The following is a 25,684-nucleotide window of genomic DNA, read 5'->3' as shown; positions in this document are numbered from 1 at the left end:
GCAGGGAAGCCGGGCGAGGCATTGCCGGAGCAAGAGAAACAAATCTAATAGACGACGGATGCACCTCCTCAATCTTCGCAGGCTCCCCTTGGACTTCTGCAAGAGCCCCCGCGCCCATCAAGTTCTGTGGTGGAGGACGGCCACTCACAACCTAATAGGTCTCACTCCTCGAGGCACGAAGGGCGCAGGCGAGTCTCAGGAGAGTCTTTAGATCTTACAGACGGTCGGCATCTTCAATGTCCAAGAAGTATGGATTAATCTCAATACACACAAGCGGCCATGACGACCTTGGTTAATAAACCACGCGCAACGAGGTAAGAGAAGTTGCAATCATATGTTGGCACCCGTAATAGCGGAGGGTATAATCACACTAGGGAATTCGGGATTAAAGTGCTTAGTTTAGCATTAAACCACGGGTAATAATCTTTAAGATTTATTATATAGGATAGTATCTTATAAGAGGTTATTTTATAGAAAGGTAGGAGAGTATTTTATAAAAAGTTAAGGAGAGTATTTTATAAGAAAGTAAAAAGTTATTTTATAAAAAATAATTTATAAAAAGTTATTTATAAAAGATTATTTATAAAAAGTTATTTATAAAAGGTTATTTATTCTTTTAAATATAAAGTTAAAAATTTATAATTATAATTTTCTAATTAACTTTTATTTAATTATTTTATTATATTATAATTTAATTTTATTTTATTTAAAAATCTTAAAATCTTTTAATATTTTTTTAAAAGTTTAATTTAAAAAGCTTTTAAGTTTAAATTTAAGATTTTTATAAATTTTAATTTCTTTTAAATTAAACTTATAATCTTTTAACTTTTAAAAATATAATAATTACTTTAAATATTAATAATTTCTTTTAAAGTAAAGATTTACTTTTATATAATTATAAATTTAATTATTAATAGTTATTTCTTTTATTTATAATAAAGTTATTAAAATTATAAATTTAAATAATAAAGTAGTTACTTTATTTAACTATTTTTAATTTAATTAAATAATTACTTTTAAATAGTTTTATTTATAGAATTAATAAATAAATATTTACTTAAATAAAGTTAAAATTTTAATTAAAGGAATAATAATTTAATTTTTATTTATTTTAATTAACTTTCTTAAATTATATAATAATTTTAATATATAATATTTAATAACATTAAAATTAAATAAATTATAGTTTATAATAACTTTAACTTTTAATAAATTAATAATATTAACTTAAATAAATTAAATATAATTTAATATATTATTATAAAAGGTATTTTTAATAATAAATAATATTATAAATAATTATAACGTTATTATAAAAGTTATATATAATAAATTTAATTAAATTAATTTTAAAAATATATTATATTTTATTCCTTTAAAACTCTAATTATTTACTTTTAATTTAATAGTAAAATTAAAAATATAAATAATTTATAAATAAACTTTTATTTTTATAAATATAAATATTTAATTTTTAAAAATAATTTATTTTCTTAATATAATATTATATAATACTACTTATTTTATAAAGATATAATTATAAAATTAAATTTAATATATTTCAAATAAAAGTTATTAATAATATAGAGACTATTAAAATAAAGAAGGGAATTATCATTAAACTTTATATACATTTAACCTAAAGTACCGAACAACTCCTTAGACCTAGATGTACTGTTCAGGTGGAAATATAGCTTCTCTCCGATACCCACTGCTCCAGTTCCGACGCGTTCTCCATATCCCTAGTCGTAGTCATAGGTTGCACAGTGATATGCAGAGCGGTTGTCCCTGCAATCTCTGTTAGTACTGATCATCGGCATCTTCTCGGCCGTGAAAAGGAGTATGGGCGAAATTTGCCCGGACTGTAGATGAGACATTCTAGAGACAGGTGTGATGGTGGGCGGGATCTCGATACTCACCAGATTGCTGCAACGGGTCAGTACTTGCACTAGTAGCAACGCGGATTTTCAGAATACTCACCTATATCATTTCTATTCCTCCCTTTGAACCTCACTTGCAGGTCATGATTCTCGATAATCATCTGCCCAAACTTCCGCAACCGCTCATCGGACTCCTGCAGCTCCAGCTCGTTGATCCGCTTACTAAATGGGCCAAATACGAAAATGCTCTTCCAGCCCGTCACAGGGTTGGTTCGCACGACAGGTTGTACCGCAGATAGGCTGGTCCCTATATTCGCGAGGCTTCCCCTGGGCTCTTTATAAATCTTTACAAGATCAGGATAGGAAGACGCATATTTGAGAAACCCATCTGCGACACACGTTACAGTAAGGCCCTTAAAGAACTTCTAGTAGGGTTTAGAAAACCTATCGTGGAGCTCATACCCAGACACCCAGAGCGTATCATTACCTGTTGTGGGTAGCTGGGTTAGTCTCAGGCTCGTATAGTCCGCGGGGAAGATGTCTGAGTGCCACTGAGAGAAGTAGTTATAGCGGCGCTTAGTGGGTGGCGGGGCGAGGTGGTTGAGTGCCTTGCGCTGGATCAAGCTCATAGGACTTATCTCAGCGTCGACAACGCCGAACTCAGTGGTGTTATTGAGCACAGGATAAACATGAAGAGTGGAATCTGCGGGGCTCCCGCTCATCTGCCCCAACCTTGAAGCGATGAACAAGCTCTTTCTGAAGGTTGTCGGTAAGATTACCCTGTGCGCGGAAGAACGCGACGCCGCGCTGTGAAACTGTGACAATGGTTAGTCAGGCTGTACTCCTGCGAGGAATGTTAGAGTGAACGGACTTTCTATGGCAAGATCACGCAGCAGATCGTCCGCATTGGGAGCATGCAGAATGTCATCTACAAGATTGATGGTGGGAAACTCTCTGCCCGTGACAGGAGTCACATCCTCCCAGGCAAAGTGAGCAAGCGTTCCTGAGGATTTCAAGGGTTCCGGGAGCGATTTTGATTTCCCAGAAAGCGGTGGAACTGAGTCCGGGTTGGGTATGGCAGCGGGGGCCATAATAATGTCGATATTCACAAAAACTCCTCACCGACCCTAAGATGAAGTAATGTGGGTGTGCTACCTCAACATATATATCGCTAGGTAGGTTTCGGTTCCAGTTTTACTCTGGGCCTCGCATCTCGAAAAAGATTTGGCATCAACCGAGGCTTTAAGCAGCGAGATCAGACAGCATTACGCGACATCACTCTAGTGAACAACCGAGTATCGAGATATCTGAAACTTATTTACTTACTCTTTAAATTACATTGAGACTGATTGTTTATGACGATGCGCCTAGAAACGTCACAAGGGCTGTATTGTAATAGTCGCCGCCGTAGGCGGAGGGTGGGCTATACCCCTTAGTACATGACATACTCTCCTCCACCGCCTCGCAAACTAGGGGCATAGGGCGTGATAGAGGTACCCGTAGGTATCTACCATTTCGTCGGGCCGACCCAAGGGTTGTCCGTGAAAATCTAGGGGCCCCTTGCGTTACATTATGTAGCCAGGGTGGCGTGTTAGAACGGCTGGGCACGGAAAGCGACCGCCTGTCTGAAGTTACGCGCATCTCGATAAGATCTATAGCCAATCTTGCCTGTCCTTGTCCTGGCCTTAGCTCAATCCAATTTGTATAAGCTTGTTACCCACCTTATATCTTAGAGAACGGAAATTCGCGCACCCTCAATCGGAAGGCACGCACCCATCTGCTAACTAAGAAGTACTCTATACAAACTTCTTCTTCCACAAAAGGGCCGGCTGGGGCGAAGGGGGCGAGCCCCAAAGCGCAAAGCATAGCAGAGGGTCGTAAGTAGGGCCGGTAGGCACAACCCAAGTTCCCAGAGGACCAACCCGCCCTATTTATAGCCTCTAAAATCACGAAAAACACTTATTTATTGAAGTTATAAGGACTTTAAGGTTCTATACTCTAATTAGCTGAATAGTAGGGAGGGTACACACCTTCCAATTCTAGGTGCACAAATTTCCGTTCTCATATCTTAAAGGATAGAAAAGTATTATAAAAGCCTACTTAATATACCTAGCTTACATTCTAATAGTCCCTTAATTTTAACTACTTTCTCTTTTAACTACTCTTTTATTTTAAGTATATTTCTATTATTATTATAATTTAATTTTTTTAATAATTAAAACTTTTAATTAATTATTTTTTTAATATTTATTTTAATTTAATTTTTATTTATTAAATAATTTTAATATTTATAAATAATTTATTAAAATTAAATAAAATATATTTTTTAAAAATTATTTTATTAATTATTTTATTAATTTTAAATTAATATTTTAATATTTTAATTATTTTTATAATTATTAATAAAAAATTATAATTATTTTATTATTATTATTATTATTTAAAAATAATTTTAAATAAATTTAAAATTATTATATTAAATAAATATATTAAAAAGTTAAATAGACCTTTAAAAGTAAAAAAAGAATTCTCCGACACCTGTGTGATTCGAACACACGCTCCCGAAGGAAACAGCTTAGCACTGTGATTATTGTTAGCTGAGGTATGCGGCTTCAAATTTTTGTCAGACTCACGGCTGTCGCGTTGACCACTCCGCCAAAGTGCCTCAATCTTTAATGTCCGGCCGGCGTAACTCTATCCTATATACAGTAGACAACAAAGTAGTCTATAACACCTCCTTATAACCCCTAAACCTCTTTTTAACTTAATAATATATAAAATAATAATATTTAAAGATTTATTAAATATATAATTTATATAAATTATTTATATTTTTAATTTTATTATTAAAATAAAAATAAAGAATTAAAAAAATATAATATATTTTTAAAAGTAATTTAAATAAATTAAAAAAAAAGTTTAAATTATATTAAAAATTAAATTAAGTTATATTATTATAAAATAATTAAATAAAAATTAATTAAAAAATTTAATTATAAGTTTTTTAACTTTATATTAAAGAGAGTTTATATTATTATATATAATATTTAATTAAGATAAATATCTTAAATTAAATATAATATTTTAATTTTTTTAAGTGTGTGAAGAGGGGTTTTTATACTAATAGGTGAGGCTTTTTAGCTTTTTTCTATTTATAAAAGTCACGATTATTATATGAACGAGGTTTGAACTACACAGACTACACCTTTAAAAATAGAGGGCGACATTCCAGTTAACGGTGCTAATGACAGAACGGTCAAAGATTACTTGTCGACGTGATGCTCATGAACGCTCTAGATCTACAGTCGGTTGTGACTGCTGGGAGGCCAGAGAACGGAAGTGATCCCGCAGGTGCGTCCTAGGGCCTACAAACAGCCCTCAAGACGTTCTTTAGAAATCACCCATCTCGCAATGTCATTTTATTCTTCCTGGGGTTCCTGCTAGTCCAATGCAGTGCCTAGCATCGAGGCGAATCTCACCTGCTCAGCTTGCTGACTCCGCTTCTTCTTCAAAGTCACGCTGCATCGCCATCAGATGAGCAATATTTATATTTGGGGGTACGTTCCAATTTCGCCCACTATCGTCGACTGCGGGAGGCGGGGAGCCCGGGGTGCGTTGGGGCGGCATGGGGCGGCAAGGGCCATGGGGCCCAGTGGTCAGCGTCGGGTTGTGCAAGCATGAACTGGCCGTTAGCCGGGTCATTGTCGTGATTATACGCGGGTCCAGTGGTCTGGGTGATGTTGTTTAGATGCATTGGACCCTGCTCTCGTAGGATACCCCCCTGCATCTGTCTCGCCATCATCTGTCTCTGTTCATGTTGTAATGCCTCGAGGCGTTGTCGTTGCCACTCTTGTTGTTGGGCGGCTGCATGTCATGGACCAGACATTAGCTCAGATATAATAAAATGACTCGAAGAAAATGAAAGTGGTGGCTTGGGAAGATATAGAGCTTCTTGCACACAAGGCAACTCACGGTTGTTCGAGAGAAAGGGATTCGAAAAGGGATTCGAGGCGGATGTGGTCTGGAAACTAGGATCGAGGGGGCTTCCTTTTTTGAACGGTGATCTGTCTGCATTTCTCCAGGTTAAGTCTATGCATTTCCAAGGGACCGGTCACGAAAGACGGGGAGTGCGAACCTGGATTGGTGCTGCCAGACAATTCTCCGGTTCTGCTCTTACTTGAAAATTGACGGGCAAGCCCTTCGTTTTGCTTTTGCATAAGTATTGTCATCGTCTCCCTGTCTATAAGAGGCTTGTATGGCCTCTCAGATGGCGTCGCATCGGACACAGGCTGCCCATTGTGCAAGACGTTCATATTGTCAGGAACTGGCAATTCTTCGACCTTGTTTTCATTCGCTCCGATTGATATGTCATCCCGCTGTTGCCTTTCCATCATTAGTCGCTTCTTTTTCATTTGCTCCTGCATCATCAACTGCAGTTGATAGTCCTGGACGGCTTGACCAGATCGCCGAGCTGGCGTCACATCAGGCGTAGAAGCTGAAGGCTCCGGATATGGATGTACATAATCCTGTGGTGTCAGACGGGACTGGTGACGCAAATTAACCGAGGATGGGCTGTGGCTGCGGGAAGGACGGCCGCTGTTCTCATATCCGGTGTCCTCGGTGCCGCGCATAAACGACCCGAAATCGAAAATTTCATCCTCGGCATGCAAGAACGAATCGAAATCGAAATCGGTGAGGGAATCGTCGAAGGCATCTCTAGTGAGGTGATTTGTCTTCATTATAGGATTGTTGACGGCCGCCTTTACTCGAGGAATCGACTTAGGTGGTTTGACTGTCTCATGTTCTTTTCGAATGTGCTTCTTTAGGGATCCTGGGGTCAAGAAAGGCGGGTATTGGCAACCTAGGTGAGTACATGGGTATCTGCGGACATGGCTCTTTTCGTGTTCGATCCGAAGCCTCTCTGTCTCAAATCCCACAGTAGCACGAGGGCATGAGCCAAGTCTGCAACTATGAGCAGACGTGCAGAATTCATTGCGGAAGGTTTCGACATCTCGCGGTGATACTCCTGGGATATCCGGCTCGTTGATTACATGGAGAAGTAACCTCTGATATTGTGAGAGCAGGGCCGATACGCCCTCGATGACTGGGGCAGGACCTTCCTGGGTAGCGTCCGGTAATGCTTCTCAAGGTCAGAAAAGTCTGATTAGGACTGCAAATTTCAGACTGAACTCACGGCTTTCGAACTTGAGACGTTTCTCAAGTTGCTTCAGAGATCTGGCCCATCGAGCCTCCCGGACGTGTCTGTATATGAGTTGATGGTCTTTCAGGTGATTCAATCTCTCGTCCTGAGCTGGCTCGCCGGGGATGATTCCATGTCCGTCGTTCTCGAAAGTAGCATCCATGTCGGCCGAGAATTTACAGAGGAGATTGTAAAGTGCTGAACTCCTGTCAAGACCGCCACTCCAGTCAACGATGGCCAAAAGATCTTCCGTCCAGTATTCAGCTGCATAAAGTTGGAACCCGTACACGCCCCTGACCAGCACCCGTAATATTTCTTGGCGGTCCGGGGCGAGAAGCTTAATACTGGACAACAGACAAGCAACAGAGGCCGTGCAATGTTGCTTGACTGCGGTCTCTTCAGAAATCTCCAAATTCGACGATGAGCTCTGCAGAAATCTAAATATTGATGAAGTATTAGCCAAGCAGACCGAGCCGGGGTCCCTTTTCGACAATTGAACCTAAACTTACTCTTTCACTGAGACGTGGATGAACGTCAGCGTTGTGTCGCTTCGTTCATCGATTAGAGAGCGGCAGACGTCCAGAATGTACTGGGGCGCGGGATACTCCACTTCGGGATCTCCAGATGAAAAACAGACGGCCGACAATAATTCAGACCTGCGCAATGGCCGCCTTGCGTATGCTACCCACCCGAATATGCACTTGATGTGACGCGTCGAGTTTTGGTCAAGGGGCGCCAGAATCTGGGATAAGAGTTTGGAATAACTAGATACATATGTAGTTAGCAAATACCAAAAGCCTGGTCCGTGGGATAAATGCACGCACAATGAAGAAAGCTCCCTTGGTAGCTCGTTGATCGATTTCCTCAATTCGTCCCCGCGGACAAAGATATTGCTACTGACGAAGTCCAGAACCAGCCGGGCGTAGAGGAACATGCCTGAAAACCGTGTTAGCCTGATCGGAAGCTGTGAGCGACAGCCTGTAACTTTCACCGGGGGCAGTCTAGACGTTCAATGAGGCCGCACGGGAGAGCTGCAGGACCAAATAATCACTTGCATTTCCGGAAGGAGTTTATACTCACCGTCTGATTTCTGTGATATCTGTTCGCCCATACTATCGATCTCAACACCACTCAACCCCAGTTGTTGAAATCGAGTGTCCAGTGCTCTCAGTCTCTGCAATGCGTATTCCCGAATTGCTGAACCCAAGTGTTCCTTCTCTTTCGTGAGCGAGACTGACGGTTTGTGTCGAAGGACATGGGATACAGTTGTAGTTGGTCGGCTGGAAATAAATACTTTGCAGATGACGTTTTCCGATGCAGAAGTCTTTGACACAATCTGCTTTATGAAGTTCAGCAGACGAGCCTGTGAGTTCGGAGAATGATCACGAAGCTCGTCCACGCCGTCCAGAACAATCCACACGTAGCTGCATTGACTCGGTTGCCCGGCCGAGTTGGCCAGAAGGGTCTGTAGCAACTGTTCAAGAGCTGGAATCGATGCCACCTGCTTCTTGAGCACGTACTCATTGTACACGTTGGCTGTGAAGTCTCCATCTTGGCGTAGTAACTGCTCGAGCATAGACTTCAAAACTTGATCGTACTCGGATGATGCGACAGACGTGTTCGTACAGAAATGGTGGAGTACAACATCATTTCGCGATTTGATGAATTTGATCAGTTGAGATGACAACACGCTCTTTCCGGAACCTGCGGTGCCTGATAGCCAAAGGATCGGAGTCTGTGATGATCGTTGTACCCAGGACTTGATCTTGGCATGGTTGAGGATCCACCCACAGGTTCCTGGATACTTGGAACCTTGCCCTGCGACGGACTCAAAGATAGCTAGTTGATCACATTCGTTCATCCGGAGCCACGACTGGATTGCACTGAATTGCTTGGCCGACTGTTCCCTTTCCTCAAGGATGATCCTCTGCAGACTTTCTTCTCTCCATGAATAGACGTCTTGACGCATCTGGTGTGCTTCCGCAATGTCAATAGCATTTGCTAGGCGGTCAACTAGGTCGATGTGCTCTTTCATGTCTTTCAACAGATGATCGAACCGTCTTTGGAATCTTCCCCACGAGGTGGAAAAAAGTAGTTTCCAACCTGACAGGTTCATATCAGTGACCAGTTCCTAGTTTTATATAGACGTACGAGAGGCATGGATTCAGGCTGCCGTGCAAAAATTACTGACCGCTTCGTCGTACGAATTTATAAGCGTACTTGTGAAATTCAAGGATATCCGCATAGACGGCGGCCGTTGTTTCATGGAACTTGGGGTCGCCCATAAACGACTTTTGAATAACCTCAAATCGTTGTAAAGAGCTCCCAATACGGCTGTATGCTCCGATGATGGAGTCGAACGATTCAATGTGTTCAGACGCGATTCGCAAGACCAGAGTGATGGGAGCCCAAACCCATGGTAAGTATGGGGTTCCATTGCAAATGATGTCCACGACCTTAGAATAATGCTCAAGCCCAGTAAAGAGAGGTTCCAATCGTCGCATATTGCGGAGCCATCCTCGAGACCCGAGTTGATTTTCGATGTTAATTGCCTCTTGTCGAACACGCTCTAGAGAGAAATCTCGATACTTTTCGGAGTCCTCGGGTGTAAGAATCTTCTCAAGGTCCGAAAAAGCGCACTGCATTGTTTGCCGTGCAGCAACAGGCACAGCCGGGCGTAGGCCGAGGGAAGACATCGTCAACGAATGACACCTTGACGGGTCCTCGTGTCTCTAGACAAAGAGGTTTGTACTTCTGTTGAAACGACTCGGTGGGTATTAACGAAAGATCAAAAAGACGAGATAGTTTGGAAAAATATTAGGAATGATAGAGTCCGCTTCATTGATGATCAACATGGCTGTGATCTTGAAGCTTGAAAAGTTACGCAAAATGTGGCAATGAGGACTCAGCCTCCAGTGTGCGCTGGCCTTGATGCTAGGCTAACCGCCAAGGTAGGACAGCGCACCGCCCCAACAGCTGGACCATGCCTGTGTCATTTCAGACCGGAGATTTCAGTGTCACTCTATGGGTAGGGGGTAGTATATGCGCGTCAGCTCAGCCTGTAAGCCTGGATTGATGTGTAAAATGTACCTACTTAGGTAGCTGCAGGAACTCGGCTTCCAGCATGCCCAGGTGAGCTGGCTGCCATCCTTCACCAACCGCTAAGGCAGGTTGGCAGGTAAGGTGAGGTAGGACAATGCACTGCCCCCAAAATGCCGGACCACGCCTGTGTCTGATTTGTCAGTGTCACTGCATGGGCAGGGGGTAGGTATATGCTTGTCAGCTCAGCCCCCATTAGGCTGCAGTAACTAGTGACTCTAGGCAAGCCACAGTTACCCCAGTGGCAGTTCCCAGTGGCAGCTCTCTCCTCCATAACTCAATGCTGTCGGTCCCTTGTATTCTGAATTCTCTCATCCTGAGTCTTTGAGCGTTTGCCGCTGTATGAAGGGACCGCACACGCCTTCACATGTATGCGGATCGAGAATATAACTCATTCTACTAGTATTCCCATCGCGGACAGCAACACCCCAAAGCATGAATTCGGCACATGACGAGCCAGAGGCCAAAAGGAGGCGCTTAGCAAATGGACCACCAGATACTGATCAGCAGCAAGATGGTTCTTGCTCAGGCATCAATGGCTTCGCATCATGGTATACTCCCAGCCAGCCATCCTTTCCACTCCATCCTCCACCTTTAACGCAGATGACCGGGCTTCCATTTCAGCAGACCACTCAAGCAGCTTCTTGGACGCTCCCAGTTGAGACAGATTCCGCATCGCATGGATCGCTACATATCGCACAGACATGGGGCGTTGAACAAAACATGCAGGCTCAATCAAGCTGGGGTCGGATGCCGTATTTCCCTCCAACGCACTTCCCGTATCACGCTCGTATCTGGCATCACCCGGCGGCAATACTCCCTATGCCTCGCTATTATCACTCTCAAGGCTTTAACCCCATGCCAAACCAGGACTATCCGCCCACGTCATCCGGAATGGCAAGGATGACATATCCTACTGCTCCTGTGATTACTCACGACGCGCCGTCGCCCGAACATGTATCCGATAATGTTCTGTCGAACGACGAAGCCGAGCTAGATCCTGACACCACAGACACGAGAACGATGAAGGAAATTGTTTGTTTCGGCATCGTATGATACTAAATAGCCTCTTGAAATAATAAGATGTCTTCTGAATAATGAATGACAGATCCCTCGCATAAGTGCGAAATGCCACCGTTCAGGCCGTTCAGATTTTCCGCAGAATTTCAACGTGACACTCGATTCCGGAGATCGATTCACCTCAGCCGAAAAGGATCTTGGCGTCCGTGGAACAATCCCACCAGAGCATGGCCAGATGATTCAAGGTCTCTTGGAAGGACCATCATTGGACCTTGAAGTTGCTTGCAGCATCGACGCATCAAATAGTTCAGCCAGGTCGGACAGGTCGATTACGCAGGCCCCTTGCTATTTGAACATTGCCGTGTACGGCCCTTTTGAGCTCTTCAAGATTATCGGGGATTGGCTGCAGGACTACAATGTTCACCTTCAAGATCCAATCAAAGTGGGCGAGCGAGATGTCAAGTACTGCAATCCACACCGCCTCTCATTCGAAAGCTTTCATTCCTGTACCTTGGTCTCTACATGCGTCTTACAGAATTCAAAAATCAGTGGCATCCAGGAGATAGAGGATCGCCCGGACTTTTTGGATATCTTGAGCAGCCATTCGGATCTGGACGAAGCGCCGCAGCCGAGGGCCGTTCGGACGGGTTTGCAGAGGCCAGTGAGGAAAGGTGAAATTTTGGCGGAAGCTTATATTTCAATGCTGATATGATCTCCCTAGGCACCAAAAGCAAGCACTTACCTTTTTGCTTAGCCGGGAAAAAAACTGGGCGTTTTTTAAGGATGGGGACATCTGGGAGGCTCGGGACACCCACGCAGGACTTCAGTACGTCCCAGCTCCGGGCATATTAAAACAGCTGACAGTGCCTGACACTCCGACTTGCAGGTTTGTGAACAAGGTCTCCGGTGCTGTCTACTTCGAGGAGCCAGCGGCCTTCCGGGGCGGAATCGTTGCGGATCCAATGGGAATGGGGAAAACATTAGCGATGATTGCCCTAGCCGCTACTGACCTAGAACCGACAAAATACGGGACCCATGATAAAAACGATGACTCAACGGAGAAGTATCACAATGGTGCTACGTTGATCGTCGTTCCTCCGCCGCGTGAGTGAGCCCAGAACCGTCCATCTTGATGCTGCATTTGTTACAGTATACTAGTGTCCTCTGGCGCTTTGGGAGAACATAAGCTTACTGTTCAACAGTCCTTGGTACCTGGCAAGAGCAACTGTGCGAGTAAGTGATGTCCTGGCTGACCACATGTCCAAGAAAGACACCTACCACTGGAGATCCGCTCATATTTCTCAGGCACCTATTCGAGGGAGAAATGAGATTGTCCTTACATTATGGAAAGGCAAAATTGATCAACATGAAAGACTTGGAGGGAGTTGCCATTGTGCTAACAACGTATCATACGGTGTCGGCTGAATATAAGAACGCCAGAAGAAATAAGCAATCATCAATATTATTCTCGACTCAGTGGAGAAGGGTTGTTCTAGACGAGGGTGAACATCTCTGATATTTCAAGATTTTGTACGGATCGCCTGACTAACACTGGATTCATCCAGCGCACTTCATCCGCAATGAAAACAGACAAATGACTCGGGCAATTTGCGACCTTCAAGCACACATTCGCTGGGCAGTTACGGGCACTCCCATTCAAGTGAGTCCGACCATCATGGCGGAGCTGCGGGTCTCCAGTTCCAATCTGATACTGATTAAAATGTCCGAATCCTCAAGAATCATCTGAACGATCTGTCGACTCTTTTGAAGTTCATCCGGGCTTACCCCTACGACCAACCAAAGCAATTCAAGGCTGACATTTCTTCACCGTGGAAACTTGGCGAGGAAGAGAAGGCGATAAGTCGTCTCAAGTACCTCTCGTCATCTCTTATTCTCCGGCGTCCAAAGACTACACTATCATTGCCACCAAGACGAGATTTGCAATGGCCCGTCGACTTCAGCCCCGAGGAGAGAAAGGCCTACGAAGATGTGCGAGATCAAGCAGTCATGCAGATCGAAGAGGCTCTCCAGCCCCGTCCGCATACATCGGCGGGTACTTCATACGTGAATGTACTGCAACAAATTGAGTCGTTGAGGCTGATCTGTAACCTCGGACTCAACTATCGCGCAAGACACGACGACACTAGTGCGAAACCCCACGAAGATTGGATATCTATGGCGCAACGGAGTTTCAATACTCGGCGAGAGCTTAGCCCAATAAGCTGTCTACATTGCTTATCGGACATTGGACTGGCAGAGTCTACGCTCGATCTTTCCGACCACAAATGCGAAGGACGCTTCTTCCGATGTCTCAAATTTTGCTGCGAAGAGTGTCTCGAGAAATTACCTCGGTCGAAGCAAGAAGTCGGATGTGGCCACAGACCTCCTTGTCCCGGAGCTACTGTGTCTCTGGTCGGCAAGGACATCGAAGAGGCCGGCTCCCTGGAGTCTGCAAGACTACGGCCCGGCGTTGAACTTCCTTCAAAGCTCCAGGCTCTGGTGACGGATATCAAATCTCTTCCTGCAACAACCAAATGGTACGACCTGCTAGCCCCAGTGGAACAGCCAACATGAGACAAAACTGACCGGTTTTAGCATTGTGTTTTCGACCTGGAGGTTGACCCTTGACCTTGTGGAAGCTGGGCTTAACCAGGAATCCATAGCCAATGTGCGCTTCGACGGGAAGGTTCCTCAAAAAGAGCGCCAGGGTGTGGTCGACCGGTTCAAGAACGATCCGAATACTCGGGTCATGCTCCTGACCCTAGCTTGTGGTGCAGTAGGGTGAGACATGGATTACACTCGGCATCTTGACGTGATTTCTGATGCATGGCTGACCGCCTGGGACAGACTCACCCTGACAGTGGCATCACGCGCATACCTGATAGAGCCCCATTGGTAAGACTCGTTACACTATATTGAATTTACAGCCCACTAAATTGCGTCAGGAATCCCACTCTCGAGGAGCAGGCACTGGCCAGAGTTCATCGCATAGGTCAGAAGCAGGAAGTCACCACAGTTCGATTGTATATCAGAGACTCATTTGAAGAGGTATTTAGGAACAAGGTTTCTTCCAAATATCGAGAGTGTAATATCTAATGTCGTCTACAGCAAGTCATGAAACTTCAAACCAAGAAGAAACAGCTTGCAGGTCTGCTGCTTGCTCCGCATGACGGTGGAGAGGCAGACGAAAATCTGGGAGGACTACATGTGAGTAGAGAATGATAAAGTTGTTTCTTGGACTGGTGGACTGACATGGAGCCAGAATCTAAGGTCGTTGTTGTAGAAAGGAGCTCGGTAGATCACACATAGCGCTTCAGTCTAGTATCTACTGTGTTAGAAGAGTTCCATCTGAAAGCCAGCGTTCTTGGGCCTCCAAGCCGCAAAATATTATGATACACTTTCTGGGCAACCGGAGGCAGTACTCTCTTTGACAAGGCTGGGTTGATTTGTGGCACTGAGTTTGGATTAGACCAAATTAGTACCTAGGTATTATCCTGGCAATCCAAACGCCCCCCCCCTGTGTGGCCTCAAACAATGGCAACATCTGCCCACTGAGCCCCATGTTACTCTATCCCTATTCTTGCCTTCCTAAGAGAATCGAGAGCTAGGCAAACTCCTCTTATTGCAACACATTTCGTGGGATAATCTCCCACTATGAGACATCTCCGTGGGCTTAATTCCCTTAGACCATCCTCCCAAGTGACGGTCTTCTAGTTACCGATCTCCTACAAGAAAATTTCCCAGGGTAAATCACCCTCTAATGGTCGAACGGAATCCGCGAGGACAACGGCTAAGATTTCTAAAGGACAAACTTCTACTGTCTTGGGGAATCACTTTCTATAGCACGATCTCTTACTGTCTTAAAAAGTCACCTCCTATGGTACAACCTCTTACCTAGGTACGGTGCGACCTCCTATGGTTCGACCTCCCATGAAACAGCTTGCTGAATACAACCTCCTAGAAAACAGCCTTCTAATGTACGATCGCCCCGGGAATAACCCCCACAGAGTATTCTCTTCATGAAGGGCGTCAGTCAGAGGGTCCTCTACGGAATACATTGGAACAGGATGAGGGGCCGGCTTTGCAACCTTGGAAGCTGAAGAGGCTTCAAAATGATATTTCCGAATTCTTTTGGTGTGGTTGTCTTATTCGGTCAAGTACTCGGGCGTCCTCCACTTCAAGAAACTGACATCTGGACTCAGGGTCCAATTCGAAGGCCCTCACGACAGCCAAGCTAACGATAGGGTGTCTCATGATCTTTTCGTGGACTTCGTACTTGACAATATCCACTCTTATGATGCCGTTTCTTGTCTCCCTGGAGAATGTCCAGCCTCCCGCGGCCAGGGCTATTTTGGCTGTCCCCTTCTCTGCCTCCAGATCCTGGAAGGTGGTCCCTTCTGGCACGGCACTCCAGAAGGTCTGATTGCCATGTGACCACGGGATGACAAAGTAATCCTCGTGGATGATGTTGACCCTGTAATAATGAAGGGGTTCCTCCACACCCTCATCGGCAGACAGCGGATGCATCCTCTCGCAGGTGCGCACAAACGATGCCAGCCTCACCACACTGGGCCACCTGTCACGGATTTATCTATGGAGGAAGTCCAAAAGCGGCGGGAATCGCGCCACAGGCTCCAGCAACGGGATCCTGCTGGCCACACGATATGTGGAGGTCAGCGCCTTGACGTCGTTAGAAGGCGCAACCAGGACAAGGCCGGAGAAGAAGATGGGCTTCGGCAACGAGGCAATGTGGTCGACCAGCTTCGTCGTCACGGCGGTCCCGATGGATTGCGATCATATCACAATCCGGCTGTGAGGTATTCCGGCTTGCTTGACGGCCCAGTCAGCCAAGGCCACAGCGTCGAGAAGAAAACCTTGCTTAGAGGGAGTACCTGTGCTGGTGCCGAATCCGCGATAATAAATGGCCACGATGTGGATGCGTTTCGGAGAAGCGGCGGATATCGCTCTATAACTCGATGGTGTATAACCAGACGCCAGTGTCCCTGCAGCACTGTTCAGGCACAAAACGAGGAGACACTCTGGATCGTCACGAAGGGGTCTGAAGCCTTGCGTTGCCGTGACATCCCGCACAAGCCCAGATCGCTCGGAAATCAAGTCCTGCTCATGTTTCCGGTACAGGGCTGGAGGGAGGATGTCCTAGGCGTGAAGGTTCTGACTATCTGATGTCTTGATGTAGAAAGACGAGACTTGGTTGTGGAAGAAACCCCATTGCTCAGGAATATTCAGGTCTTTGCCCCAGGTGCGGGCCACTTTGTGGACATCTGGTCAGAACCGCGTTTGTTGTTGCCACTGTTGCTGTCTTGCCCGGGGTTTACTCTTGTGCAATTGATCCTAGCCCATGATGTGGAATAGATGCGTTGAGTGTTCTACCACATAGAGACGGATTCCGCCAACGTGTTAGGCGTGGGCGAGAGTCTTGCTCACTGTTAGTCTTCTGTCTGCTGGTAGGTTAACATAGTGTAAACAACGGCGAGAGACGCATCACTGTTTCATAGCTTCTACTTTCTTGTCTGGGCGAATGTGCTCGCAATCAGTCCTTGTGGAAGCCCTGGAGGTCAAATGAGTATGCGGATAAAATGGCTGCCAAGCAAAAGGGGGTGCTATGGGTCACTTACACGGTTTTACAAATATGTATGCACTGAAACATGAGCCAATTTTGCTCTATGCAGAGACAGATATGCAGTGAACCTTACTCGTTGATCAAAACAGTCTTATCCTCACCCTTTCTCAACTGTAATGTAGAGTGTTTGCTGGCCACGGAGCTGCATGATCGCCTTTGGCTTGAAGAATTCAAGCCCTCAATACGGGCCCAGTTCTGACAACCCTCGCTTCCTAAACACCTACCCTACCTAGGGTAGGTAGGTAGGTAAAAGACCTTGCTTCCCAATTTTGCAAAAGACATCTCTTGGCAGATATGCCACGGTCTTGGCGCTTGTGCTACTAGTACAGCCCAGGCAAAGCTTTCTAGGAAACCAGTATACCAATGGAGCGAAGCGAACCCCTAGTATGGAGGGAGTTTCCCGGACAGCCGGAGTGACCGAGTGGAGCGAGAGAGTGAAGGAGAACTGTCTCTGACCTTACTTCTAGGATCCTGCGTAGCTGATGCTTCAAGCTAATTTCTGAGCCGCGGAGTGGCGCTCGAGAATTCCTATCACTTCCTTGGGCGGCTGTACAGAAACATGATTGTATGTGACTCAAAATAAACTCTCCTTTCCGTAAACGGTTGTTCTCAAGGGCTGGAGTTTATGATTACAGATGAAACTAAACGAGTGAGAATGACTGCATAAACGATCAGGCTTGTTTTGCGTTTTCCTATTTTGTTCAAGACTCTGACACCGCTAGAATAAATTGTGGATATATCATACGTCACATCTCGGCAAGCTATCAGGTAGTTTCATTTCTAATCCCTATATATATGTATAACGCATGTGGCGCCTTCATACAGTTTGGCAAGCTATAAAAGACGCGATCCTGCCCGGAAATCAAGCCTGTCAGCAGAAGCAGTGTCCCAACATTCTGTTCATATTCCCTTCCGTTTCTCAGCACATTCAGTCTTGCTTTGCACTTTCACTGTCACCATGGCGGTTGTCGATGAAGCCGCTGCCTTGTTGGAGAGGCTTCGGGGGCAAGTCCTCCGAGTGCCGAGTGAGGATGACTTGTACGGACAGTGGTCCCGGGGAATCAACCCTTTGTACGAGAAGATTGCCGTGGAAGTCAACCAAACCTTGAGCGCCGTCGTTAGGGACAAAAATCTCTATCGAAAGGTTGTGGCTGAGGATCCTGCTCTCTTCACTTCGATGTGAGTGTATCTATTCACCTGGGCAGGCAATTGGCGGAAACTGGAGTTGGGTACACCTAAGCTGATCTGACCTGTCAAATGAAACCAGGTCCTATATCGAATCGGGTTTCAATAAATTGAAGACCATGGCATTTGTAACGGCTGCCTTGATGTTATGGGATGATGCCCTGGATCAGGAATTCCCTCCAGAACACCCCAACCTGGAAGAGAAGCTAGCGGAAGTTGACGAGTTTCGCCGAGTTTCTGTTTCCTACATTACAGAATTATTCGCTCCGCGATCGTCACAGGTGCTGAGGCCACCCCCTAACGATGGCTGTGCCGCTTTTCGGGAGGCCGTACCGGCGCTATTGGAAGCAGGAGAGACCCAATTCCAGAGAGGGGTTTTCGTGGAAGCGATGCGCAAGTGCCTGTCCAGCTCAAACCACCAACAGAAACAACGAGCATCGGGAAGGCTGCCTAGCATCGAGGAGTACTGGAGTTTTCGCCACGACACCGGGGCTGGAGATGTGTTCTGCGCTTTGCACCAGTAAGCTATTCCACGTGCTGGGTGTTAATGTATTAGTCGAGACGTGTTCATGACTGATAATGGCCTGAAGGTACATGGCAGACACTCATCTTCCCCCTCATCTTGCAGCTTCGGAGGAAATTATGGCAATGGGACGCGAGGCGAGCCAAGATGTTTGTCTGTCAGTCGGCACATACCTTATTCTCGCATGCGGTGACACCTCGATGACTGCAACTAACACAATCACAGGTCGAATGACCTCCTCTCCTTGAGGAAGGAATTGGTAAGGGTATATAAAAAAAGGTTCCACATTGTTCACTATACTGACGAGATCTGTGTAAGGTGTCCGGATCAACCTCTAATGCCTGCATCATCATAGCTCACAAGATAGGCCCGGATTTGGACAAAGTTACAGAAAATATCCGGAGTGAGATTTTGGAGTCGCATGTGCGTTTCAATGAATCCGCTTGCAGGCTGAAGCTCAAGGTCAACAACGACGGCTTGGTGATGCAGGAGCAGGTCCAGCGTCTCATCCAGGTATTCCAGAACTTCCAGACTGGATGTTTCACATGGTGTGCTAAGAGCCGGAGATATGACGTTGCTAGCTGCAGACAGTCCGACGGCTCTTTTGAAATTCTGATATAGAAGGTCTTTTTGATTGCAAGCCATTGTCACCGATGAGCGAAGTGGCTGGCAGTGCAGCGAGAGCAGCCGGTGCCTTTCCTTCAGTAGTTTTAGCTGAAGAATATATGAATTCGTCGTTAGTACCAGTTGACCTTATTCACTTTGACGGTAGCCTACTGGTATTACGGCCAAGGTCGGACTCACCGTCTATTTAGTATCTCCACAACCGATCACTCACCCGTGTAGGCCATCCTCAAAGGTCAATACTTCTCTTTAACCCTAAGCTTGTCACTACAGAGCCGTCATGAATGTAGTATTAGTAGTTGGTGGCTCGAATGAGTTTTCTCATATGGTCTAGACTACACAACGTCTTCACGGCAAGGCAAAGTCCAAAAATTCCAATTACTTGTGCATCATTACTTTGATACAACACAAATCTCAGAGCTCATTACGCCTCTGTGAGAAGGTTGGACAACATGTACCGGCGAAAGTGCGTCCTGAATCTCAGAATTCAAGGGCAGAGTTTTTAGTGGCCAAGAACCTCAGCATCGTCTGACGTAGATTCATGAATCACTAAAGCTTTGCCCAGAGAGCTTGTGAATCTCAATTTACTGGTTCTCAACCATCTCACGCAAGCGAGACGACTCTGGGTCACATCTACCAGAACTTAAATAATTAGTACCCGACCATCAGAGGGGTGATAAAAGGGGACTACACTTACAAACCACCCTCGAGCTCCTCAAGATTCTCAAAAGTCCCTTTCTTCCAAGTTTTTGGCCAAGACTGAATCCTCCCCTCCTCGGATCTCACCTTATCCAATATTATGATAGCGGGGTGTGCAATGTCTGCTACAATCTGCCTGACTGGAACGTTTGGGAGAGAATGATATGACAATGCTTGAGTCGTCCACCTCCAAGAACCCATATGGGTCATCGAGCATGTGGATCCCGTCCGCCTCCAGCACAGCTTTATCCACGTCTGTATACACCGGATCCTGAGCGTAGAGTTTGATCTCTTGATCCAAATTGACGTTCTTCTTCTGCAGGATATCCTTGACTGTCAATATCAAGGCGTGCTGTGTTATACTATTGTGGCCCCATGAAAGGTGTAGTGACATGGTGCAGCAGGCAAATGCAACAATCTTGGTGGTCTTTTCGAGGACTATGCTGGTCATCAGGGAGTTTCTGAGCTTCTCATACTCCTCGCTGTCTTCCCACGCTTTCAGACCGTCATGGAAGGCGTCCTGAGTGACCTTGAATGGCTTGCCTTTACGCGGAGACCTGAATACCTCTGTATCTATATGACGGGTCTGAGAACGATAATTTACCGCCAAAGGGCAATAAGCTAGCTTTTCAGTGAGAACAGGGTCTTTGCTGGCCTTGGTCAAATGCTGATATGTTCGGTAGTCGATCACGAACTCCACACTGTTCAAATGTCAGTCGATGGCTCTCTCGCTCGCGCAGACTGTGCCTGATACTCACAACACCTGTTCTCTCGAGCGGCCTCGTGGCCAAGAGGTACCAAGCTCGCTTCTCTTTTCCACCTTCTCCCCGTCCAGTCCCTGCAGGGAGATAAAACATTCGTGGCTTTCGGCCGCGTTGTTCCCGATGGACGTACTCTGACATTGGAAACTTATTCTTGCACGGTTGAGCTATAAACGTGTAGGGGGGTTGAGACGGGCCTTGTATTAGACAGCGGTCTTACCACGGGAATGCTCGACCACCCTGCGCAACTTGAGATATGAGTTCTCAGTTGTGAGTTCCGGAATATTTGCCCCTGTCGTTCATGGCATGCAGGCATTGTGGTCTTATGGTTTTGCAGTGGTACATCTATGTAAATACTGCAGCCACTCAGTCCCTGCGATCTGCACTAGGGCAGCAGGGCAGGGTGGGGGGCACACACTGGGACGGACCCTGGAATTCGGCTGGCTCCGAGCTCTATGTATTAATCCCATCCGTGGGCTTGGTCCAATCCCCCTTCAGACACAAGAGTACCTACCTACCTACCTACCTACCTACCTGTACGGTCATAGCCTCGGGGGAAGGAAACTTATTAGGATCCCGTTAGATCTACATATCTCCGATTTGATAATAAGCCCCTGTGAGCACCGCCAATTTATGTAGTAGCTCTGTCAGTGGGTGACGATATTTTGCTGTTCCTGGCACATGCGTTTGGTGGGTGGCGCTTCTGAACCAAGCAAGCAACTCCGATCATTGCAGCACTATGTGTAGTCTCTACTCTCAAACATGCCCTGCCTGCCCTTTGTTATTCACAGTCCGCCAACATGTGAGCCCAGTATAGACAAGACTCTTGTCTGCTCAAATTGCAACACACTTTTTGCAAGCATCCCTCTCTCTACCTCTGTTTTTTTTTAAGAGTGCAGCGGGTGATGGCCCATTGCATGACATCAGCCTGTGGGCAAGGACACCGCTCTGCCAACTTTTTGAGACTATGGCATGTTGACGACGTTTCTCTTGTCTTACCTGACGGAAACATTCCACTCGAAAAACTGGCAGAACTCGTGAACAACATTCTTGAAATGACGTTCTGCCGCGTTTTTGAATCGCTTCCTGATGTGCTCTTAAAGGAGTTCTTTGGGATGCCTATTGAGGGTGAGAGGTATGCCAACGTCGGCCTTAATGTCCTCATCCCACTTCTTCAGGGACAATGGGTACCACCAGACCAGAGAGCTCGGTTTGCAAAATTGCAAAGGGAGTCATCTGACCCCGAGAATGTTGAATGGGTCAATGTCCGGGCTGAGCGGTTGTCACGACTGTCACGGCAGCCAGCCGAGCAGGGGCAGGCCAGGGTTCTGACTGCCGGGAATTATCGCGCCGCCCTTAGCGAACTTGCTGAAGAGAATGGGCTCTCTTCGGAGTCTATCGATTCTTTGAGCCATCCAGCAACAATCGATACAGCTGCCGATTTCCACTCTGAATTCGAGTTTCTCCTTCAAATGCAAGATACGGAGCATAAAAAGCACTTCTTAGCGCCAATGGGGAGTTCTCAGGCACTCATCAACATTGTTATCGATTCAAACTATATACGCCTTGAAAGAACAGACCTTTCAGATGACCCAAATCAGCTTTGGGCCCTACGAGGAGTGAAATTCAGTCGCCAAAATGCACGTGTTTGGACCAGTTCCTTCGAAGCTTACGGCTCAGGACCATCAAGATTCCAGGCGTTTTCTTCTGCCGCAAATCGTGTCTTGGAGTTTAATCGCCTGGCTATTCTAGGAAGCTCTGCGAGAGTCATCATCATGTGTGGCTTAAGAGCGCAAGTCGATGTGATAGCAGCCATGAGATCTGAACTTGTTGGCCCCATTACGATGACTCTGAGGGAAATCAGTCACCATGTGTGGCTCATGCCGGAGCCACAAGACACCCGGAAGATATCAAGGATATTTATTGGCTGCCCGGAACCCGATGTTTCTGCCCTTGTGCCTGACGTGAATTGCGTGAGGGCCATCACAGATGTTTTTGGATTCGTCAGTGCCGTCACTAGTGTCCAACGATTGAACATCGCTTTCTTTGAGAACTTCAGATTCTATGCAGCCCTGAGATCACGATACAAGCACGAGCAAATCGGGGGGATAGAGCCTATGAAATTGGACGACCTGGACTCAGAATCTCGACAATGGCTTTGGCGTCGTGGTTTTGCGACGGATGCAGATATTCTGGAGCTTCAAAAGATTGCTGCATCTATAACCCGCGGCCTGATTTACCTAGTTGTCGTCCTCAGCCATGACAGAGGAACTGCGGAGACCGAGACCAGGACTGCACAGCCAAGTGACTCAACTTCTCGATCGCTACACGGACCACCCCGTGCCAACGGACCACCCCGTGCCAACGGACCACCCCGTGCGAAGGATCCCGAGATTTTCCAAAAAATCAAAAGCTTGTGGGGAAAAGTCCATAATGAGCACCTCGAGCGTATTGGCGAGCTTCGACGAGCACAGGGGGACCACCGTCCGGTGACGAACGAGATGGAAAGCTTTTTCGACGTTTCTCTACCGTCTGTGCATAGTTTTGAGAAGAAGACTACTATATCCTCAGAACACTCGTTACCTGTAGACAAGAGAAAGCGATCACCAACTCCCGACCGAGGACAAGATTCGGCACTGCCAAGTGCCAGTCCCAAGAAGGCGCGCATAGGCGAGGATACCTCCTGCGGCAACACATCAACTCCTGATGAACCACTTGATCACCTCACAACTAGACATACTATTCCAAGCCGCTCTTCACAGCTGGCTGCGCAAGAAGCCTATGCACCGATCACACAAAGGAAGTGCATTGCCGCGCCGCGGGAGACTCAGGCCGAGCACCAATACCTAGGTACACTCCCCTCCCGGCTCCTGTCCAGCAGATGTGGTCCAATGCCAAAGACCTTGCAATTAAGTCTGGCCAGGACCCAACCGTTACAGCGCAGAATGATATATTGGAGGAGCCGGTCATAGACCTGTTAGCTGAGATACTAAGGAAAGACGAGAACGAAACTTCAACCCTCTCGGCCTCAAACCACAAGACAAGCAAGACATCGCCTAAGGCAGTAGTTCAACCAAAGCAAAGACTTCGGACCATGTTGTTGGATGGCACATACGAGGCCAAGCCGACAACGGTGGCCAAAGACCAACATGTCGCCTGGTTCTGGCTTGGTCACTTTATTCAACTCCCAATTAAGCCCGATCTACTCGATGCTACAAATGTCAGTCAGAAGGTATTCCGTTTTAGAGCTCATCTCGCGAAGCCCGGCACAATCCATGCTAATCGGATGCTGGGGGATTCCGGCTTGTACGAGCACAGCGACCCGGCTCCCCGGTTAGCCATCCAATATTGCGAGCGAGAAAAGACCGAGCAGGAGTCTTCATGGAAATGGGCTTCAAAGCCTCCTTCTCGTGAAGCCTTATTCCACGTTAACTCACTTGTTAACACATTAGACGGCATACCAACTGAATCCATTAGCACAAGACCCCGTAGGTGGTGGCGAGAGTTTTACGATCATGGCAGTCGGCGTACACAGTGTTATAATGACTAGGTAGGCCAAGGTGCATATTTAGCTAGACATACTATGAATTAAAAGTCCTATTACTAGTTCTATATTTTAGATAACTAAGGTAACATTAAAAGTTTCGCCGTGGTGTCCTACCCGCTGCATATAAGACTATTCGTCTATATAAGGGACACTAGGATACCTACTAAAATCTAACTATAGTATCCTATACACTATTCTAAATTATAGTAAAAGCTATTACCCACTATAAATCTTACTTAGCTATTCCTAACCTCTTCTCCTCCTCCTTCTTATTAATTAAACCTACTAATAATTAACATTTAAAACTTATTATAAAATAACTTCTTATAAAACGACTTTTTATAAAATAACTTATTTAGCTTTATTATCCTAAACTTTTAATTTTCTAAATTAAAGGCTTTATTACTATTATCTCTATAATTTATAACTCTATTACTATATATAAAGTTACTCTTTATCTTTTAATTAGATAAAAATAATTAACTAGAGGATTAATAAAATACTATTAATTCTAATAATAAACTTAGTTTTATTAACCTATTTAATAAAATAATAAATAAATTCCAACTAACTATTAAATTAATCTTTTAACCTACTTTAAGTATACCCTTAATAAAAAAGTGTTTATTAAAGTGATTAAAAATTTAAATTTAATTAATATTATATTATATATAAGGACTATAAAGATAGTACTCTATATTATTATATAATTAAAGAGTAGTTAGTTAAAAAAATATTAAAACCTTTATTACTTTAATATTTAAAAGTTCTACTTAAATATTAAAAGGATTTAAAATAGATTAACTATTTAAAAATATATTTATAAGATAAAAGGGTATTTAATATATATTAATAGTAATATATCTAAACCTATTAGTATTTAAAGGGAGGTTAAAAATAACTTTTAAAAGGAGGTAGTTATTATTAAGGACTATAATATATTCATTTTATAGTTTTACTAAAAAACTCTAAGGGACCTTATTATATATTACTTAAATATTAAAGTATATATAAATAATAAGTTTAAAATAAAGGTATTTAAATACTATACTTTAGAAATATTAGAATATTAGGACTTATTAAAGGAACTAAAAGATTAGGTTAAGGAAAACTTTATATATAAATTAGGTTAATATATTTTTAAAATTATTTTACCTATTATTTAAGTTAAGTATATTAGTACTTTATATAGCTTATATTCCTTTAAGATTATTAATAACTTTATATTTAAACTATAAGCTTAAAGGTATAGGGATATAGTCTTAATAGGTTATAAAAAACAAAGCTATATAGAGGGTAAGCCTTTATAGTTACTCTACTTTAATAACTACTATTTTTATATATATTAATTCTTTTATAGCTTAACTAAAATTACTTTATTTATATAATAAAATAAGGCTATATAAAATAATTTAAGCTAAAAGTTTAAGTACCTACTTTTATATAAATAGTTACTAAAATATAAAGCTTTTAATAATAATAAATAATATATTATAATTAATAAT

General features: G+C 44.6%; 3 protein-coding genes across 3 annotated transcripts; 1 reads left to right on the top strand and 2 right to left on the bottom strand.

Annotated features, from left to right (window-relative positions):
- Window positions 1-4,882: 4,882 nt before the first annotated feature.
- On the bottom strand, window positions 4,883-10,124 carry KVR01_011828 (uncharacterized protein). The gene is made up of 8 exons (XM_044792594.1): window positions 9,272-10,124; window positions 8,161-9,183; window positions 7,905-8,016; window positions 7,590-7,844; window positions 7,075-7,517; window positions 6,016-7,020; window positions 5,853-5,948; window positions 4,883-5,744 (listed from the first exon to the last, which is right to left on the bottom strand). Exons 1-8 carry the CDS (start codon window positions 9,774-9,776, stop codon window positions 5,458-5,460), a joined length of 3,726 nt encoding a protein of 1,241 aa, XP_044638909.1. The 5' UTR covers window positions 9,777-10,124; the 3' UTR covers window positions 4,883-5,457.
- Window positions 10,125-10,614: 490 nt separating this feature from the next.
- Window positions 10,615-16,383, top strand: KVR01_011993 (uncharacterized protein; the record flags this gene model as incomplete). The annotated part of the gene is made up of 13 exons (XM_044782918.1): window positions 10,615-11,229; window positions 11,288-11,870; window positions 12,037-12,303; window positions 12,402-12,432; window positions 12,505-12,701; window positions 12,765-12,859; window positions 12,937-13,736; window positions 13,795-13,980; window positions 14,047-14,094; window positions 14,145-14,247; window positions 14,308-14,406; window positions 15,358-15,616; window positions 15,737-16,383. 13 exons carry the CDS (start codon window positions 10,615-10,617, stop codon window positions 16,381-16,383), a joined length of 3,930 nt encoding a protein of 1,309 aa, XP_044639074.1.
- Window positions 16,384-19,959: 3,576 nt separating this feature from the next.
- Window positions 19,960-20,948, bottom strand: KVR01_011886 (uncharacterized protein; the record flags this gene model as incomplete). The annotated part of the gene is made up of 3 exons (XM_044781644.1): window positions 19,960-20,572; window positions 20,630-20,709; window positions 20,853-20,948. The coding sequence occupies 3 exons, from the start codon at window positions 20,946-20,948 to the stop codon at window positions 19,960-19,962; spliced, it is 789 nt and encodes a 262-aa protein (XP_044638967.1).
- Between the last annotated feature and the right edge of the window lie 4,736 nt (window positions 20,949-25,684).

This window comes from Diaporthe batatas (assembly GCF_019321695.1).
Source record: "Diaporthe batatas strain CRI 302-4 chromosome Unknown Contig00017, whole genome shotgun sequence".
Taxonomy (NCBI): Eukaryota; Fungi; Ascomycota; class Sordariomycetes; order Diaporthales; family Diaporthaceae; genus Diaporthe; species Diaporthe batatas.
The sequence above is the reverse complement of the archived record's forward strand: the minus strand, read 5'-3'. Positions and strand labels throughout refer to the sequence as shown.